This window comes from Pleurodeles waltl, chromosome 1_2 (assembly GCF_031143425.1).
Source record: "Pleurodeles waltl isolate 20211129_DDA chromosome 1_2, aPleWal1.hap1.20221129, whole genome shotgun sequence".
Taxonomy (NCBI): domain Eukaryota; kingdom Metazoa; phylum Chordata; class Amphibia; order Caudata; family Salamandridae; genus Pleurodeles; species Pleurodeles waltl.
In genome coordinates this window covers 883,131,454-883,150,901 of record NC_090437.1, presented here as the reverse complement: position 1 = coordinate 883,150,901, position 19,448 = coordinate 883,131,454, and the positions used below count along the sequence as shown (strand labels likewise).

The following is a 19,448-nucleotide window of genomic DNA, read 5'->3' as shown; positions in this document are numbered from 1 at the left end:
CAGATGTACACAACTCAGCCTCTCCTCCCAGCTGTTAGTCCAAACTAAGCCAGCACATAGGACACACAGACATATATCACAATTGACCATTCCACAGCAAGTACAGCAGCACGCAGAGAGGTATAGCAGAAGCAGAAGATACAGCAACTGGCCATCAGCAAATGTGCGTCAAGAATGTAGTGTTGGGTAGAGCTGGAAAGAGCCCAGGATTCCAGGATTCAAATTTCGAGTGACTTCAGGATTCTGTGGTGGACTGTCAGCTGCTGGGTGATCTTGAGTGGTTGTCTTTGGGACTGCCTAATAAATTTACTTTTTCAAGTGGAAGAAGCTGCATCTCCTCCTTAATTTTGCTGACAGGTTGGCGGACAGCCTCCCTTTTGCGTTGAACCTGTGCAATTACTGCCTGATCTGCCTTTTCCTCTGAACACTGCCAATTGCTAAAATAGACAAACTAGATTATGCATTGATCTTCGTGACTTTAATAACATCCTGATTTACAAAATGTTGTTATCTAAGATAAGCAAATCAGAAAAGCAAGGACTGGATTCATTTAGTTCAAGATGATCTGAAGCTCCAAGGACCTAATGCTTCAAACCAAGGTCAGGCTTTTTAACACCAATGTAAAAATTGGTCCTTCTGTATGGAGCAGAAACTTGGAGAACAACAGTGACCACCCCGACAAAGTCCAGACCCTCATCAACACCTGGCAAAGGAAAATCCTCCAAACACCATAAGCAACAACGACCTATTGCATCTGACTTTCCAACTGCCTCCTCATGAAGACATCATGAAAAGATGCAGGGGCTTGGTAGGTCACACCCTCTGGAAGCCTGCATCAAACACCACCAGACATGCCCTGACTTTGAACCCTCAAGGGAAAAGGAAAAGAGGAAGGCCAAGAAATACCTGTCCCAAGGCCTTGGTGCTAACAACAAGGATATGAGTTATACCTAGTTATACCTGGAGTCAGACTGAAAGAAACGCCCAAGACAGAAGTGGCTGGAAAGTCCTGAAAGATGGCCTATACCACAGGAGTGGCAGTAGGTATAAGTAAGAAAGATAAGCACATTGCTGGCCGTGACCAAGGTGTTAAGTGTTTGACAACTGTAAATTTGCTTTATGATCGGTAACATTTTTGGGACATCTAGTTTGTGATAAGTGTATTTTGCCTAAGCAAGACTGGTAGACAGCATTATGAATGTCTCTTCACATTCTAATAAAGACAAAGTCAGATAATTCCTAGATCTGGCTGAATTTTACCCAAAATGTGTAGAAAGTTTGTTGATATAACATAAAACATCCAAAAGTTTTATTTGGACCCAGAATTTACAAGAGAATTTTGGTACTTTTAAGAATGAAGTTTTCAGAGCCACACCTTTAAGCAGTTTTGATCCTTCTACAAAAAAAAAAAAAACTGTTCTAAACACAGACGCCATAGAGGTCTAAGTGCTGTACTATCTCAAATTGATGAAAAGGGGAAAAAAAAGTCACTGTAGCATTTGCATCAAGATCCCCAACACAACCTGAAGGGTGTTATTTTATCATTGAGGAGGAAATTATGATGTGTGGGAGTAGACTATTTCAGACGATTTGAGTGGGATGCTGAGTTTGAATTAAGAACTGCTCACAAACCATTAACTAACCCCCCCCGACCCCCCTGGAATGCAAATGGCTACTCCTTGAATTGCATGTATTTACACCTTTTGGATCATAACAACATGTACAGTATTTAATGGGTGTTACTAATAGTATCACAGAGTTCTTAAGCAGAGCATCTTTACCCCTGTAAGTTTCCAGTTGATTAAAAGAGTGAATTTTGTTTTGCCAGAGAGATACATGATCAAACAATGAGTGGAGAGTGTGTATGAGAAGGATAAACGACTGGTTGAGGTTAGGGGCTGTATTTTGCCAGGATGAGGAGGAAATATTTGTGTAAGTGAACGTGTTAAATTGTTTTGGGAAGTGAGGAATAACTTATTGGTGGACAATGATCAGTTAATGTGAAGTGGCTGTAGGACTGTTTCCCCTGCATCAATGAGAGATGGGATTATTATAATCATGAAGGGCACCTGAGAATTGGGAAAACTAGAAAAAAGGATCAAGAAACAATATTAACAGGTGAGAATTGACTAATGTTGAATGACTTGTGCGTACTACTGTGGATTACATTAGTGCAGACAAGTCTCAGGTTAAGTTCAAACCTCCTTTGTGCCCCACAGAGGTTCTCTGTAGTCAATAAGAAATTTTGGCAATTAACATTCTTTGTCCTAATCGTGGTACAGGTGAGAGCATAAAATATATTCTTGTGTTAGTGGATATGTTTTTTAAGTGGGGTGAGGTTACCGTGGTAACAAAAAGCTGATGCATCCACTGTAGTCAAAAACCTGGATGAGAAGGTCTACCCAAATGCTAATGCTAAGTGATAATGGACCATAAATGTATTCCAAGGAAGTGGAGGGTTGTCTCTCCAGGAATGGTAACAAACACTAAGTTAATATGGTGCATCATCTAGCCAGTAATGACAGTGTTTAACGCTTTGAGTCATTATGGGTAGCATGCACATTGAAGTTATAAAAAATCATCTTGGAAAACTGAGCTATCCAAATTGATTTGGATGTATTGTACAGACCTTACTATTCCTTTTAAGATTCTTTAAGGAAAGGAACTAGAGATAACTTGCAATGGTTGAGAGCTGTAAGCTACAGGAATTGGTTTCCCACTAGAGGCATGAACAACATTAAATGTGCACAACAAGAATTATTATGATTGTTAACACGCAGTCAAGGATGTCCAGTTGGAATTGGAGAATGGGTCAGGATAAAAAGTCCTACAGAAGAATGCAAGGCTGAATGTAAATTTTCGGATCCAGTGAGGATGGAATAAACATATACTAACTGTGCAAAGTTCGTAATGGCGTGGTTTGGCATTTCAGTAGGTTGCCTCATTATGAGGGTAAAGATGTTGAATTGGATTATTTTTGGGGATTTCAGGAGGTGATGTGCTTGATGGAGAGTTTTAGGAGAGTGAGAATGACCAGTTATCAAAATACAACACTGAGCATTCTGCAGACCTTTCTTTGAATTCTTCCAGAAGCAGCGATGAGAACAGATGTGAGTGAGAGAAGGAACTTCTGAGAGAGTTGCAGATAAGGTACATCTGGGAGTAAATTCGGTGCCAAATGCATATCAAGGTTAGGAGGTTCCAAACAAAGGTCCTAAGAATCGTAACAATGTTATTGTAGACTGAAATTCCTTCATTTAGTGTAATATCTGATTGGTTTTATCTTTTTAACATGGTTTATTAGAATTTTCTCTAATCTTAGTTGTGCATTCCGTGCTTAGCCCCTCTGTGTGTTTTTTGGAGGAGTTGTAAGGGGGGTAGAGTGTAATACGTGCTAAGCGTTGAATTACCAGTTACAAATTTCTTTTTAGTTTTGTAAAGGAGGAGGATGCCTAGTGTTGCATAGAGTTTGAATTGGCTAGGGGATACTAGATCCTAAGACTACCGGTGACTTCAGGATTGTAAGGTTGGCAGTTGGTTGCTAACTTCGTTCTGGTGTGGCTGTAACTTAATAAACTTATCTTTCCATGTTGAAGAAGCTGCAACTCCTTACCGGAACAGCTACATTTGACTGATGTATGCTTAAGACCCTGAAACCTTTGTCGGATTACCTGTTGTTCATTATGCAGCGGAATTTGTGTATTTCAGACCAGAAAGGCATAGTGGGAGAGCCTATGATCAGGTTTGGCATTTCAGTAGGTTGGCTTGCAATGAGGATAAAGACGTTGAACTGGATTCTTTTTTGGGAGTTCTGGAGGACTCAGGAGATGATGTGGCTTGTGGAGAGTTTAAGGAGGGCGAGAAAGGACAAGTATTGAAATAAAACACTGACCATTCTCTAGAGAATGGCCAGTGTTATACAGAATGGTCAGTGTTGTATTTCGAAGAACGCTGCAGCAAGACTCATCCTGGATCTCCCTTGTTGTACCCATATCACCCCCACCCCCCAAACACACACACATTTCAGGCCCTGCACGGCTCCGGACCAGTCTACATCAAACACTGCCTGAGATTCCACAAACCCTCGCACTGGCCCATACTCCCTGCATACAACACAGCAAAGCAGGAGGACGCTTCTTTCCTATCTCACAGCCAAAGCCTCCAACAGCTTTCCCTTGCACCTCAGGACCTTTCTCTCCTATTCTACTGGAGTTCCGTAGGATGCTAAAAACTGGCTCTTTGCATGCTGACAGCACCAGGATACCCTCATGGGAGACAAATCGTGCTCTACAAGTCAACTAAATGATTGATTATGATCAAATATCATAATTTATTTTCTCACTAAAACATTCTAGGGTCGTTCTCTTAAGGCAAAGACCACATCCCTTTCTACCTTGCTTCCCCCGTATAAGCCGTTAAACAGAAGACTCATCTCACTAGGAGTTTATTGTCTCCTGAATATCTCTCTAACTTCAGCTAGTAGTTTATTTCCATCTAGAATGCATCTAGAAAGCACTTCAACCCCAAGGCTGGAGTTACCAGCCAGGGAGCAAGGTGCTGCAGCCCCGGGGACTAGGTTGCAAAGCTCCCAGGGTTGTCAGCAGGGGCCACCTGATCATAGAGGGGTTTTATCATGATTAGGACTACTGTATCTGCTCGTTCTTGTGGCCAATATAATTCAGTGTGCTATACTCCTGCCCTTTATTTCAGCCCACCCATTAAGAGGAAGAGAGAGAGAAAAACAGTGGCTGGTGGATAGGATATTCAAAGATCAAGACTGAAGGACAAGGAAGGCCCGCTCATTTCATATTAAAAACCTTAAAGTAGAACCCTCTCCAGTTATTTCCTACTACCCACACCAGGCAACAGGAAGATGAGGAGGGTAAAAGACAGGAAGAGGAGAAACAGAAGCAGGCAGGAAAATCTGGCTTTATTTACTGGGGCTATCGTAGACTTGGTATGACAATCATGCTTTACATGCTGAAGTGGAAACTTAAGGCAAATAAGCTCAACTGACAATGAAGCTTTACATGTACTGCTTTGTATCACGACTATATACCAACACGCAACTGCACACTTTGCATGGATGGAGAAATAGTGCTCGAGTAGTGTGGTAAACTCTGGAGCATTTGAATATTTTTTAATTACTTTTTCTCTCTGTGAAACCTTTAGCTTTGCAGCCACTATAATTGATAAGATGTGCTGTTCAGTGTCAACTTTTCAAACATTTTCTTAGAGGCAGGCAAAAGCACTTGTTTGAAGGAGTGGGAGTAGGAAATCTCTGCTGCCCATACATTCCCATAGTTAGGATTGAGCTACCTTCCTATGTTCACAACGTGCGGATGGTATTTTGTTTGAGCGGGCTGTTTTTTGTTTCTCTGTACACTCTAGTTCTGGATACATAACAAAGAGGCTTCCTCCAGGGTAACACCAATGCTTTATCTTCTTGAGAAATTAGGTGCATTTAGACTTGAGTGTGAATGCAGTTCCTTCCTCCAATGCACTTTTTATGTTTCTTGCTGGGGTGGGATGGAAATAGCTTTGTAATAGCTTATAATGACTTCTTTAGAAGAGGTGGACATCAATCTGAGACACATAAATGAACATTTTATATGGTGGGTTTCTTATTTGCCCCTCTTAAAAATCCCTTTTCTCAAATGAATTTAAAAAAGGATATAGTTTCTGCCCACTTCCGGCCTCTAACCGGCCTTTTTTACTTTCCAATGTTGGGAGGTAAGGAAAGTAGAGTTTACTAGAAAACCAAAGAATGTCCATGTGAAGCTGTGGCCTCGTCACTGACCCTTATGTTGTATGGACAATCTAGTAGTATCAAAAGGCAGGACTGCACAGGTTTACTGTTGACCACAAAGATGATGAAAAGGCATACCTCCAAAGTTTCCCTAACCCTCCTTGGGTAGGTTGTTTGAATTAAGGACTAGCTCAAAGGAAGTGGCGTGAAGGTTGAGTCACATACCATATAGCACAATTATTATGTGCTTACACAAATATAAATGCCAAGTTAGCATTATTACATAGACCTAGAATTCACTTCTTCAAGTTATAGTGCAATAAAATTGAAAAAGTAGTCTGAAACCTCCAGCCATAACTATTAAAGAAATATAGAATAAAATAACATTCCGGTTATGGCCCTGATCCCTAATCTACAGTTTGTTTTGTCAGAGCTCTTCTCTTCAGGGGCAGCTCCTCTGTAAGGGCGTAGGAGCATCGGACCCCTTCTCCCCCCGCCAGCAGAGGAAGCTGCAAAACTTTCAGAACGAAAGGAAAATAAGCTATGTTTATTTTCCTTTCGTTCTGAAAAGGGCGGGCCATGGGGTGACGAGCAGTGAGGGGGAGTGCACAGCACTCCCTCTCAGAGCGCATTTGTGCCGTCTTGGGCCAGCCAAAAACACATGCGCAGGAGGCTCTCTCCAGCCCAGCAACACAGTTGCCGGGCTGGAGAGAGCCTGCACAGGCTTCCAGACTGCCTGTGAGCGCCCTGGCTGAGCGCGCCCAGCCAATCCTAATGCTACTCTGAGCAGTGTCAGGATTGGCTGCAGGGCAGGCTGGGAGCCTGAAGCGACGATAGAAAGGAGAGCGGCACGGGTCAGCGGATCAGGTAAGTTTTAAATTTTCTTTTTAATAATTAAATGTACCCCCACCTCCTCCACCCCCCTCGCACAGCACCTGCCCCCCACCCCCACTTTTAGTGCTGCGAGCCATAACTGCTTCTCATATGAAAAAATTGGCTAATATTAGCCTATAAAGGTTCAGCACCATGGCTATCTGTGAGGCTGTCCAAATACTGAAAGTTTTTAAAGAGCTGTCCAGAGTGCTGATTTTTTTTTTTTTTAAGACACTGAAGGCTTTGAACCTCCCCAGAAGTTCGAAGACAGAGGTAACAAAGTTTAAAAAAGGTTAAAGTCAAACAATGTCAGATAAAAAACACAAACTGGTGCAGTTCTTATGAGTGTTAGCAAAGAGGCGGTGAGGTGAGCATAAGACTCAAGAAGCCAAACTTGGAAAAAGGTCCAAGAAAAAACATTGACAGGTGGGAAACTGGCACAAGCAGAACAGGTGGGTAAGAACAAGTCCCTCAACGATCCTGTAGTCCAGGCCTTAGGGCAAGACAACAAAGGGAAAGGACAAAAATGATGGAGAGGCAAGAGAATGCGTCTCTAGAAGTCAAGGCGCTAGAGCTGATTTGACATAAGGACTGAGTCAATTAGAAAGGGGGGAAATGATAGTGGCAACATGGAGAAAAAGCTAAATTGATGGGACCAGAAGGGAAAAGGCAAGTGAGAGGGATACCCTCAGGAGCCAGTGAAGGGGCCAGTAAAGCTGAAGACATAAAAAGGTATTCCACCTGGGGAGAGGAGAATAGACGCTGAGTTATATGTAAGGCTGCCTGGGAGCTTGACCACCCAGGAACCGGGCAAATAAATGTTGTGCACTGATCAAGCAACAAAAGGAAAGGGAGCACAAGGCACAGAGCAATAAGCACTAATCGGGGAGGGTGGGTCAAAACATAATAAAGTCCTACTGTGGAGCAGCAGGGGAGGGGAAAGAGAAAGGGACAAAAAAAGGATTGTAAGTGAAAGAAATCTCCCTCGGACTCTTGGCTCGAGCTGTGCAGTTAACTTGCGCTCCCCTATCTCAGCGATGACCCACCTTTGAGAATGGTCCCACTTGAAATCGCTCTGAGTCTCGTTGCAGGCATACCCTGAGATGGGAAGGTTCATGTTGTCGTCTGTCTACTCTGGAACTGTATACTGTGTAAACATTACCTGCTATGTGAAACTGTATCAGTAAAATACCTCAATAAAAAGAATTTGAAAAACAAAGTACAAGGTGGCAACAAAAGCTGGGAAGGCAAAAGGGGATCCAAGAGGGAACAAGGCAAGTGGAGACTAAAGTGACATTGCTGGAGCAAAAGGGAAGGAACAACAAGAGCGTAGAAGAAAGAGGGAGGCCATCAGTGAGCCAGGAGACAAAGCTGGGCCTGGCAGGATGGGGACAATCTGAGGAGGAGCAGAAAGGATGGGAGCATGAAGGGAAAATGACAGAAAGGAGGGAGTAAAAGGTAGGGACAAACAAGGACATGGAGGGATCCGCAAAGAGCCAGAATAAAGGTCAGGGCAAGGGGTAGAGGTGGCGAAAAAGGCAAGGAGAGGAAGGAGAAGCAAGAGACAGACCTAGATGAAGCCGGCGCCAAGGACAGAATGTTTGAGGGTGAAATGAGCATACCACGCAGAAGGGTCACATGGGCAGAAGGCCAGGGGGTAGACCTCCGGTGACCTCAGCAGCCAATACAAAGCGAGGGCCAAAGCTACTGCCCAACCCAGTACTAGGAGATAGCCAGCTAGGCGCACAGCAGAAGTACTAGGATGACAGCACATGCAGATGTCCTCCTAGGGAGCAAGGGGGAGAAAGAGGTGATGGAGTGCCCTTGAAGGATCCAAGGCTGGGGCAAACACAGTGGGGATGCAAGGGAGGAAGAAACAAGGTGGAGCAAAATAGAATAGTAACGACAAGGAAAGAGGCAAATAAGACTGAGGGCAACAACCTGATGATGGGATAAGGAAGGCAGTAACAAAGGTGGGGAGGGGAAAAAAAGATGGGAAAGACAAGGTTAGGGTAAATTAAAGGGGGGGCTTTGAAGAGGATGTGGTTGAAGGCAAAAAACAAAACTGGGGCTAATGAGGAGCAGGTGCAAAAACACATGAGGAAAGTGGGAAAAGACATTGGTAACAAGATCAGAGCCAATAAACAAGCAATAGCAATGCCGATAGGTCTGGCTTTAAAAGAATGTTGCATGGTAATATGAAGCGTTACAAGTAAATAGTATAGGAATTAATATATATGTGTAGAAGCAAAGAAATGTCGGTATATTGGTGTAGGTTAAAAAGCCAGGTGACAGTTACAGTGCCAAGCCAGACCTAAAAATCCATGTAGGTTAATAACTGCTCTCGTTCCATCTGTGCTGCTATCAGAGAAAAACAACATATATTGTCTAGTTATCTAAGACAACATTTTAACAGTATCCCAAAGCCATGTGTGTTTTGTGCTCCGAAAGTTCAAGTTTATGCAGATGGGTAAATTAAAATATCATCACTGATGTGGGAGGGCAAGCACTTTTTTCGTGGAAGCATACAACTTCTACCCAATTAAAAGATGTACTCCTAGGTCTCGACATGTGGGTGGAGTCAAAGCCCCTCTCTAGTAATGCTCAAGTAAGTGTCTGGCGACAGCTGCGCTATCAAGCCAGACCATAAAAGGGAAGGAAGGGAGGCAAGAAGATGCCCTCAAGGAGACAATGCTTGGATGGAAGGACCAGGCAAAAAAAGACAAAGCAAAAAGGTGAGGGGCAAAAAGATGAACCAGCGATGGAAGTGGAGCAAAATGGGTGGGGCCAGAAGGAAAGCTCGAAGGAGAAAGGCCCGGATGATGGAGCAGTCGGGCCAGGTGAAGGTAGGGAAAGCTCTCAAGGAAACATGGGGTGAGACCAGAACCGTCTAGGCAACAGGGAAGGGGCACAAGGGACAGGGACAATAAAATGAGGGAAACATGCTGTGTCACTGAGGGAGCCATGGGGCAAGACGACAGTGCAACGAGCCAAGGAGCCATAAGGAGGGCACAAAAGGAAGGAGCTAAAAGAACACAGGGTCCAAAAGCAAGGAGCAAAAGGAACAAAAGTAACAAGAGGGCGACAGGAGGGCCCCAGGACAACGAGAGGAGGTAAAATGGTAATTTGTGATATCAAACCGGCGGGGATATATCTGGAGGGTACGGGGGTGGGGTGGGGCTTGCCTTATGTCGTACGGGCATAGGGATTTACTACAGTGATAAAGCAAATTCTAGACTGGAGAAAATCGGGCAGTAGAAAATAGAGGGAGCGCCACATAAAACTGAGGGTTCGGGGGGTGTCGATTGTGCCGTACTGGGAGAAGGACCAAAATGTAATCTCTCTGCACTATCAACTCACAGCAGCTAGCTCTCTGCTACTGAGCATCTCAACAGCCATCCGTGGCAGCGTGATAGCAGCTGCTGAGACACAGCATACGTCATTTCCTTGGAGGAAAAAGCTCCATTGCCCTTCCTCGAAATAGAAAATGAAGAACATACTGCTGACAAAACAGAACGCACAAAAATCTGAGTGGTTAGACTGGAATGCAAAACGTAACACGATGCAAATGCCTCTGTTAATAACAGGGTTGCCTACTTTCTGCACCACAATACAGAAATCCGCAGGCTCATTGACCAAATTCTGTTTCCAAGGTTTACATTAACAGAAGGAAAATGCCGGCTCGCTGATTGCGTTTGGTTAGCCTTTTCAACAAACCAAGATTTAAAACAGAATGTGCTTCCACTCAAACATCATTTCACATAAGACTGTGCTCACTACGGAGAAAAAAGCTTAGAGGAGAAAAGTGTTTTCTTAGCGATAACCTCACAGCAGCCAACGAGATAAGGGAGCAATTAAATACCGTATCTGATTTCACATTGGCTAACAGCACAATCAGTGAAAAGGTTGCATGTTTTTTCTGTTCTTCGACATTTCAAGCGTTGAGTCTTGTGTTTAGAGCAAAGACGTCATCGGCACTATGAACTCCACTGAGGATACTCTATGTTCATATATTTTAAGAATTGGATGTTGATCGTGTTCATTTATTTAAAAAAAAAAAGTCATACCTCTCCCCCGGTGCTGGAAATTCCAGTTGGCCTGTTAAAAGTGGCATCAAATTGATACAGTTGCTGGCATATTTGTGGAGATCGAATGACATGAAATGGTTAAAAGAAAAAAAAAAAAAAAAAGGATGAGTGAGGTCGCGCCTTGGGACTGGTTATTGTCATCTAACAGTACCTGACGATTTCTATTCGTCTTTTTCCAGCCAACAGAACGACTGCTCGTTTTTCAGATGGACATCTCTCTCAAAGTCCAAAAATCCATATGCCGCAGCCAGATCAAGCAGAAACCATTTCTAGCTGACTGTAATTTTTAGAAGGCATAAATCTTACAGATTATGAAAAACCCAGTGTGAAAGAAACATTGCACACTGGCATTCAGAGGATCTATATCTATAAACAAATATAATCTGGCAGCTGTAGATAGGACAAATTTAAAAACTGTGCAACGTATTTACCGTATTGTACAATACAATTCTTCAATACTCATGGTAAATGTGTCCTCTGGAAAGGCCCACACCCAGAAATTAGAAGAAATATAATGCCTGGCTTTTCAGCAGGGCATCATGCAGGGAGATAAAATCTAAAAAGCCATCATTTCTGTTTACAGATCAATCAGTGAGTGATGATGACAAGGGAGGGGAGGCTAGGCACATGGTGAGGGACACTTGAGAAACAGGTGCACCTTTCACCTTCAGAAACCCCGACTGCAAAGAAAGAAACCATGCCCATTGCACCCAGACAAACGGCAGCTGGCAGGAGACACTGAGCATGCAACAAACCGGGCATCAGCAGAAAGGGCTGGCGTGTCACCAGCTGAACACACACAGACACACTGCCTCCCGTGCAGGCCTGACTGGCACGGTGGGCTTTAAATATATCGGATTCAGCAGCCCTAATGAGAAGGCTTTCTGAGGTGGTTCAAAATGGAGGCGGTGCGTTCATTTCATGAATGTGTGCATTACTAGAAATAAAATGTCACAGTGTTCTCCCCCTCCCCTGGCACCTGCAGATGGGCGGCACAGAGGTGCCGGACACAAAATGTGACCATACACACCTGATGTCATGTAGCCCCGGGACGCCTGCGAGAGGAAGGCCGGGGGGAAGTGCTTGTGCAGCCGGTAGTCCTTCTCGCTGCGGGACCTCATGCGGTCCGAGGCCCGGTCCGAGAAGTCGGCGCTGGGCCAGGCCCGGCGCAGGGTGGTGCTCCGGGTCTTCTTCATGTCCAGGCGGGAGGGGTGACGGGGCTCCTCCGGGAGCTGTGCAGAGGGGTCGGCGGGGGCTCGGCGCAGGCCTCAGCACCGCGCCGCAACCGAGCTCCTCGGCGCGGGGATGCTGCTGCCCGGCCCGGCGCTGCTACCTGCCGCCCCCGGCGCAGGGGCGGCCCCGTGCGGCGGGGGCATGGCGCTGCATGGGCGGAGGATGCAGATCCGCAGCCCGGCGGCTCCCGGTCCCAGACAATAGCCCCAGCCCAGCCCCGGCACCGCAGGCCCCACGCAACGCCGGAGGGAAATAACAAACCAAAGGCTGCCCGCGGACGCAGGGGATGGAGAGCGCTCAGCCCCGTGCCAGCCGTGTGGGGCGGGAGGCGGCGCCGGATGACGGCGGAGGCCGAGGGCGCCCTCTCAGGAGCGCGGCGGAGGGAATCAGCGGAGCGGCCCCGGCCAGGCGCGGAGCGGGCGGCGCTGTGAGGAGCTGCTGACACCGGCGGTGGAGGCAGGGCTGACACGGCTGACAGGGGAGGGCGCCCGGCTGTCAGCGGCGCGGGGCGTAGAAGGGGCAGCCCTGGCACCGGAGGGAGGAGGATGGGCTGAGTGACACCGGGGAGGGGCCGAGCTGACACCGGAGGCAGGGCTGACGACGGCTAGGGGGCGGTGCAAGGTGACACCGGAGAGCAGGGGCAGGAAGCGCGGGTGATACCGAAGGTTGGGCTGTCTTACTCCCGGGGCATCAGCGGCGCACGCAGAGCCATGGGTACACCCCAAGGGTAGGTGCCCCGAGTGCAGGCTCTGGTGCATCTGCACGCCTCGCGCTGTTCTTCTGCGCCCTGGCCCTTACCCCAGGGTTATCTTACACTTCAGCACTGGCTCTGGCATTCCCACATCATACAATTCCACAAAAGGCCTGGGGGGCCCACACACCCCGCACCGCATCATTTCCATGTGCAAAAAGCTCCTTCCCACTTTGGCCTTTGCTTCTAACTGCCCTGCTCTCTTCGCACACTATGTTCGTGTTCGACGCTGTTGGGGGAACTAAAGCACAGGCGTTTAATTGGAGACATATCTTGCAACAGCATGTTGTTTTTATTTTTAAGTCTGTGTTTTGTTTTTGTGTTGCCGCGACTTGCCCTGAAGGCCATTTCCCAAACTGCAGTAGCAGTTGAAAGCACTCATTCCTCTGTGACTTTTCAGAGTAATGAATAGCTGGGGAGTGGGAGGGGATGGGGAGTGTGAGGGGATGGAGAGGGCGGGTGAAAGCGGACAGACACACAGCCTTATGCTAATGAAGGAACGGGTTGTTTTAAAAGTCAAAAAATACCGTTCATTGTCTTTCAAGCAATGAGGTGTTTTATTTTTTTAATGTGCAAAATCTGAATGTAACAGAAGCAAAAAAACAGGAGCTGCAATACATAAACAGCATAATTACACTCGCGTTGCAATAAAAGCTCCGATATCTACACTGTCCTGCTTTCAAAAAGCAAAACCCCATGGCCACTTTAACCCAAATGTTGGAATTCCATAGAATTTTGTTTTTTAGTGCCCACAGAGTCCCAAATAGTTTCAATTTTACACACCATTTAATTCTGTCAACACTTGGACAGGTTATAACCCATAACCCTCTCAACTTTCTAGATTTCGCTTGCGCTGTGCATACAAAATCTCTTCTAAAAAAATACAAATAAAAAACTTAGAGACCGCCCACTACTTACCTTTACATACTATTGGTTGGCTCTGATGTCACTCTGTTTTTCTTCATTATTATTGGTCAGCGTGTCCTCTTTGCCTCCAGCTTCCTCCTTGGTTTCAAGCTTTCGTCCCTGCCGTGGAGCATGGACCAAGTAGAGCTTCCTGTGGCCACTGTCCTTCCACTGGCCACAGGTTCCTCCAAAGACTTTTTTTTTTTTTTTAAACTTGCAGAGTACTTCTCCTTTAACCCCACCCTCCTCCCACTTTCAATCACCCCGTCATTTTTCTTCATTTAAATTACATTATATTTTCATCGCATGATTTTGTGTTTTTCACAGCACTTAGTATAACATATCTGTTGTTCGTGGTGCTACTTAAAAAGTGCCTTATTTATTCAACTGTAGGACAGAACCAGTGACGTAGGAGTTTACACACACATCTCGGCAGCAGGCACTTAACTCAGTAAATCATGTTAAAACTGGAGTAGCACAGTTACCTCCAAAGTGCACATTTACCAGTGTCGGCTCTGATGCTATGGCGGTGGTGATGAAGGTAAGGAGTAATTTTTGAGATGGTGTGAAGAGGCAGCGCTGCTTCTTTGGGTCTACAGACATAAGCCTGTGCATCATATGTGCTTGGATGGGCAAGTTACTGACCTTCGGTAATGCTTAAATGGTAGATGCATAATCTAGTTGCAGATTCCTTACCTTAGAATTTCCCCCAGGAGATTTTTCTCAAGCAGTACCCCCATGCACTATTAGGTGGCATCAATCAGCTCCGAATCAGACGGCGGCAGATATGATGTCGTGGGTCATGTATAGGTAGCACCCCTGCGCGCTAACATAAGTTTCTTTTCACAACATTCTGTGGCAGCAGCCCAGGACCATAAAGAACACTGACCACAAAACTAGGACCCTGAAAGGGAGTCCCTAGAAATTAGTTTGAAGAACGGGGAGGATGGGTGGTAAGGAATCTGCAACTAGATATTGTCTCTACCAGATAAGGCGTAACCCAACGTTAGTAACTTGTCCATCTGACATCTAGTTGCAGATTCCTTACCTTAGAATAGATACCCAAGCAATACCATCGTCGGAGGTGAGTCTGAGAACTAAGATCATAATAGAAAGTCCTGAAGGATCGAATGAGCAAAGTGCCCGTCCCTAATGACCTGACTATCCAAGCAATAGTGTTTGGTAAACATGTGCAAAGATGCCTGCGTTGCCGCCTGACAGATGTCAAGGACTGAAACTCCGCTGCTAGCGCAGCTTCAGCTCTGGTAGAATGAGCACCCAAAACCCTCTGGGGGTTGCTTCTTAGCCAATGCGTAGCACATTTTTATGTGGAGTACAACCAATCTGAAGACGGTTCTCTTCTGCACTGCCTGTGGTTTCTTCGCACCCATATAACCAACAAAGAGTTGATCATCCACCCAGAACTTTTTTTGGATCCAAGCAGTAGAGTCTCTCCGATTTCCTAGAAGGATGCAGGGGTGCGTAAATAGTAGGCAAGGTGATGGACTGGCCTACATGGAAGGGCGTCACCACTTTTGGCAAAAAAGGGCCCTAATACAAAGCACCATTTTGTCAGGATCGATGGAAAAGTAGAGCACCTTAAATGGCAATATTTGCAACTCACTTACCATGCGGGCAGATGTAATGGCCACAAGGAAGGCTGTTTTCAAAGTAAGAAGACTGAGAGGACATTTGTGGAGAGGCCTGAGAAGAGCGCACATCAGGAATGTCAGAACTATATTCAAATCCCACTGGGGAATAATGAATGGGGTTGGAGCAAGGCCTTTTAGGAACCTATATGCAATAGGAGACTTAAAAAAGGAGGAATGATCAGGCAACCGCAAATAAGCAGATATGGCAGACAGATAACCTTTGAGAGTGCCCAGAGCACAGCACAGCTGGGCCAGAGAAAGAATAAACAAAACTTCATAGATAGGGGCAGAAAGGGGGTCAACAGACTTGCCTGTGCACCATGCTACAAATTTCTTCCAATGAAAAGTGTATACCATTTTGGTGGAGGGATGCCTGGCTGTCAAGATCACATTAAAGACTTCAGAAAGAAGATCAAAAGCTGTCAAATACCGCTGCATAATCTCCACAAAAAAAGGTGGCGACGGGAGAGGTTCAGGCGGAGAACCCTCCCCTGCTGCTGCGACAGAAGATCCTCCCAAAGGGGCAGTCTGATTGGAGGATCGATGGCCATGCTCAGTAGCTCAGGATACCAGACACTTCATACCCAGTCCGAAGCCATAAGGATTACTTGTGCTTGGTCATTCTTGATGTTCTTGAGAACTCTAGGCATAAGTGGTATGGGCAGAAAGGCGCATAGGAGGCCTGAGCTCCACTCAAGACAAAAAGCGTCTCAGAGCAATTGCCACCTTGGAAACTCCAATGCGTAATCCTGCTGACATTGCACATTCTCTGCAGAGGCGAACAGATGTAAACAAGGCTCTCCCCACTGCTGAAAGAGACCTTGCACCACCTCCGAATAGAGATGCCATTCGTGATCGACTAAGCATTGTCGTCTCAGTTCGTCCACTCTGGTGTTCAGAGAGCCCACCAGATGTTGAACCACCAGGAAAATGCATTGATGTTCCACGCAGATTCAGAGGTGCAGAGTCTCCTAACAAAGGGGAAATGCACAGAGCTCCAACAGGTTGATGTGGAGTCTGGACTCCACCAGGGACCGGATGCCTCTGATCTCTTCTCTCCCAGATGGCTGCCCCACCCCAGGAGTGGCGCATCTGTCACTACTGTCGAGTTTGGCTGGGGAAGGGTGAGAGATCTGCCTCTGACCCAATTACGGTTCATTAACCAGCACTGCAGATCTTGAGCAGTTTCCTCCGAGATCTGGGCCATGTCAGAGAGAGTCCTCTGATGCTGTGCCTGCTGAAACTTCAGGTCCCATTGCAGTGCCCACGTATGCCATCTGGCATGAGTCATAAGCAAGAGGCAATGCGGCCCAGCAGCCTCAGTCATTCTCACTGAAATCCAGGATAGAGGTTGAAACATTGGTATCATTGCCTGAATATCCTGGACTTACCGCTCAGGAGGATTAGTCAGAAACTGCACTATGTCCAGAACAGCTCTGATGAAAAAGATCATCTGAGAGTGAGTCAGTTGACTTTGGCACATTTATTGTGAACCCCAACACATGCAGAAAGTCTGCCTTAGTCTGGAGGTGGGAGACGACAGCCTGGGGTGAACCTGCTTTCAACTGCCAGTCATCATGATAGGGGACGACTGAGACACCTGATCTGTGCATATGAGCTGCACTCACCACCATCACCTTGATGAACACCTGAGGGGTGCTGGTAAGGCCAAAGGGGAACACGGGGAACTGAAAGTGCTTGTGGTCTACTGTGAAGCGCAAGTAACCTCTGTGGTCAGGCAGAACGGGAATATGGAAATAGACATTCTGCAAGTCCAGCACTACCATGTAGTCTCCTGGGTCCAGGGCAGAAAGAACCTGAGCCAAAGTGAGCATTTTGAAGTTCTCCTTTTGAGGAAGAGATTGAGGGACCGAAGATCTAGGATAGGGTGGAGGCCCTTGTCTTTTTTGGGTACCAGGTGTAGGAAGCTGGCCTGGTGTGTGGTGAACACCTATCGTGTTATCACCTTAGACCAAGTCAGGTATCCCCTATTAGTGAAGTGTAGGCAGTGTCTAGGAAGCCAGGGCTCGCTAGAGGTAGCTGTGGATGAGCAGCCAAGACTTATCTAGGATACATACAAAGCTTATGCAATACCACTATAGCCACAGGGCAACGTATCACACATGAAAGAACCACACAGTGTTACAAAAATAAAGGTACTTTATTACGGTAACACAACACTAGAATACTTATAGGCAGTTCCCCCAACTGGTGGTAAGTACACACTAATTATATACAGAGTAGAATCAGCAAAGAGTATTAAAAGCAACAAGCATTGGCGATACTTAGGAAAAATAGAAAGGGCACTAGGGGAGGGCCAAACCATATACTAAGAAAGTGGAATGACAGATACAGTCCTCCACCCAAGCATGTGGAATCATTAGAGGGGAGCTGGACGATGTAGGAACCCCAAGAGGTGAGTACCAGAGTGACCTCCAGCGACCAGGAGAGTACCTGGTTGTCTCAAGAGCTAACAGGAGGACTTAGAAAAAGAGTAGTACAAGGTCAGGACCAGACAGGAATAACCCAAAGGTTGATTCTGGTAGAAGAGGACCTGCAAAGGAAGGGTACCAAATCCAGTTTGTGATGGAGTGTCCAGTCGTGGCAGGAGCCACGACCCACCCTTCTGTGGATGCATGATCAGGTTGCAGGGGAAGAAGACCAGCTGTGAAGAGCAGGAGCCAAAGAAGAGTCCCTGAAGCAGTGCAGATGGTGTCCCACATCGGCTGTCGGGTCACAGATAGCCAGTGGTACAGGAGGACCACCAACAAGCCTTGGCAAATGCAAAGGGTGCAAATGGAGAATTGCAATCCATTTTAAAATTTCATTATCATATTGCGTTGGTCAAAAAAACATATCAGTGCAAACCATCGTAAGAGTTGGAATGAGTGGTCGCGATACGGAGTGTCACGGGATAAATGCCTGGCTGCAAGCGAGCTGAGTTTGGATCAGCTCGCTCGACCAACGCAATATGATAATGAACTTTTAAAATGGATTTACCCATAAGAACATTTGAATAGCCTTGAGAAAGCGGCAGGTTTACATACAGTCGGGGGGTGAAACACGTGTCAGCTGCTGTTATTCTCTATGTATCTCATAATAAATATCTACGGGATTCATTGACTTGGCTGAATGTGCTTCTTAAAATCTGATTATGAGGTTTGGATGGTTGACTGTCAAAGGCAGCTGAAAGGACCAGCAAGATAAGGAGGTTCGGCGCTTCTTCTGTGGTCAAGAGGGCATCATCAACGATGTGCAAGGTAGCAGTCTACATGCTACAGAGTGATCAGAATCCAGACAGACAGTCATGCAGGAAGTGGTTACATTGATGTGATCTTGGAGTTGAATATAAATGGCTTTTTCCAATGTTTTTGTCGATAAGGGTAGGTGAGTCATGAGCCAGTTTGTTTCTTTAGGATCTGGCCTTTTGAGAGTTTCTGGGAGGATGCCTTGAGTGAGAGAGGCACTGCAAGTAGGATAACAGAGCATCACCAGACATCATCTTCATAAGACGTGGCGTTTAGGGAGTTGAATATGTCAGCAAGGTCTGAGTGAGATAAAGCTTGGAAGGCTGATCATTATGGGATTTTACGGGAAGGGATGGGTAATAGAGATGAAACAAACTTGGTGTGGTTGATGTGGGATTGGATTCTCTGTATTTCTTTCCAATGTTTCTATGAAGAAGAGGTTGATGGCATTGCATTTGTCTGTGGAGTGAGAAATTGGTAGGTCCTACAGAGGATTGATGCAGTGCTTGATTGTCTTGAACACTGCTGTGCTTCTGTTGGTGCCTTCAGTGATCATGTTGGTATAGAACTTTACTTTAGCTTATGTGATGAGCTATCTGCATGTTCAATGGAAGGACTTCAGTATCAAGAGCTCATTGGGAGTTCTGTTTCAATTCCATTTTCTTTCCTGTCTGCAGATGAATTGTTTAATGTCAGCAAAGTCCTTAGAATAACAGAGTGCTGATGCCTTTGGTTTGCACTTGCGTATTCCAGTTAGGGCATGGATGTTCACATAGATTGCCAATTAATTTGTTTTTTAGAAGGTGTCGGCATCAGACGTGGCGTTGATAGGGCGAGGGATGTATTCAAGAAGTAAGTTGTTTATGGAAAAGTCCTTGATGGATCTGAAGGTTTGCTCTTTTCTTTTGTGTTGACCTTAGTTGGTCTAGTTTAGGGTTGTGGATGGTT

General features: G+C 45.9%; 1 protein-coding gene across 2 annotated transcripts in view; it reads right to left on the bottom strand.

The window, feature by feature from the left end:
* Positions 1-19,448, bottom strand: part of STOX2 (storkhead box 2) — a 410,255-nt gene that overhangs the window by 206,831 nt on the left and 183,976 nt on the right. The window contains exon 1 of one of the 2 annotated variants that reach the window (XM_069199362.1): positions 11,741-12,642. The exons of the other annotated variant lie outside the window; for it this stretch is intronic. Coding sequence (XP_069055463.1) covers positions 11,741-11,906 — 166 coding nt within the window. The 5' untranslated portion in view covers positions 11,907-12,642. Of the gene's footprint in view, positions 1-11,740; positions 12,643-19,448 lie in introns of those variants that run through there. 2 annotated transcript variants of the gene reach the window in all.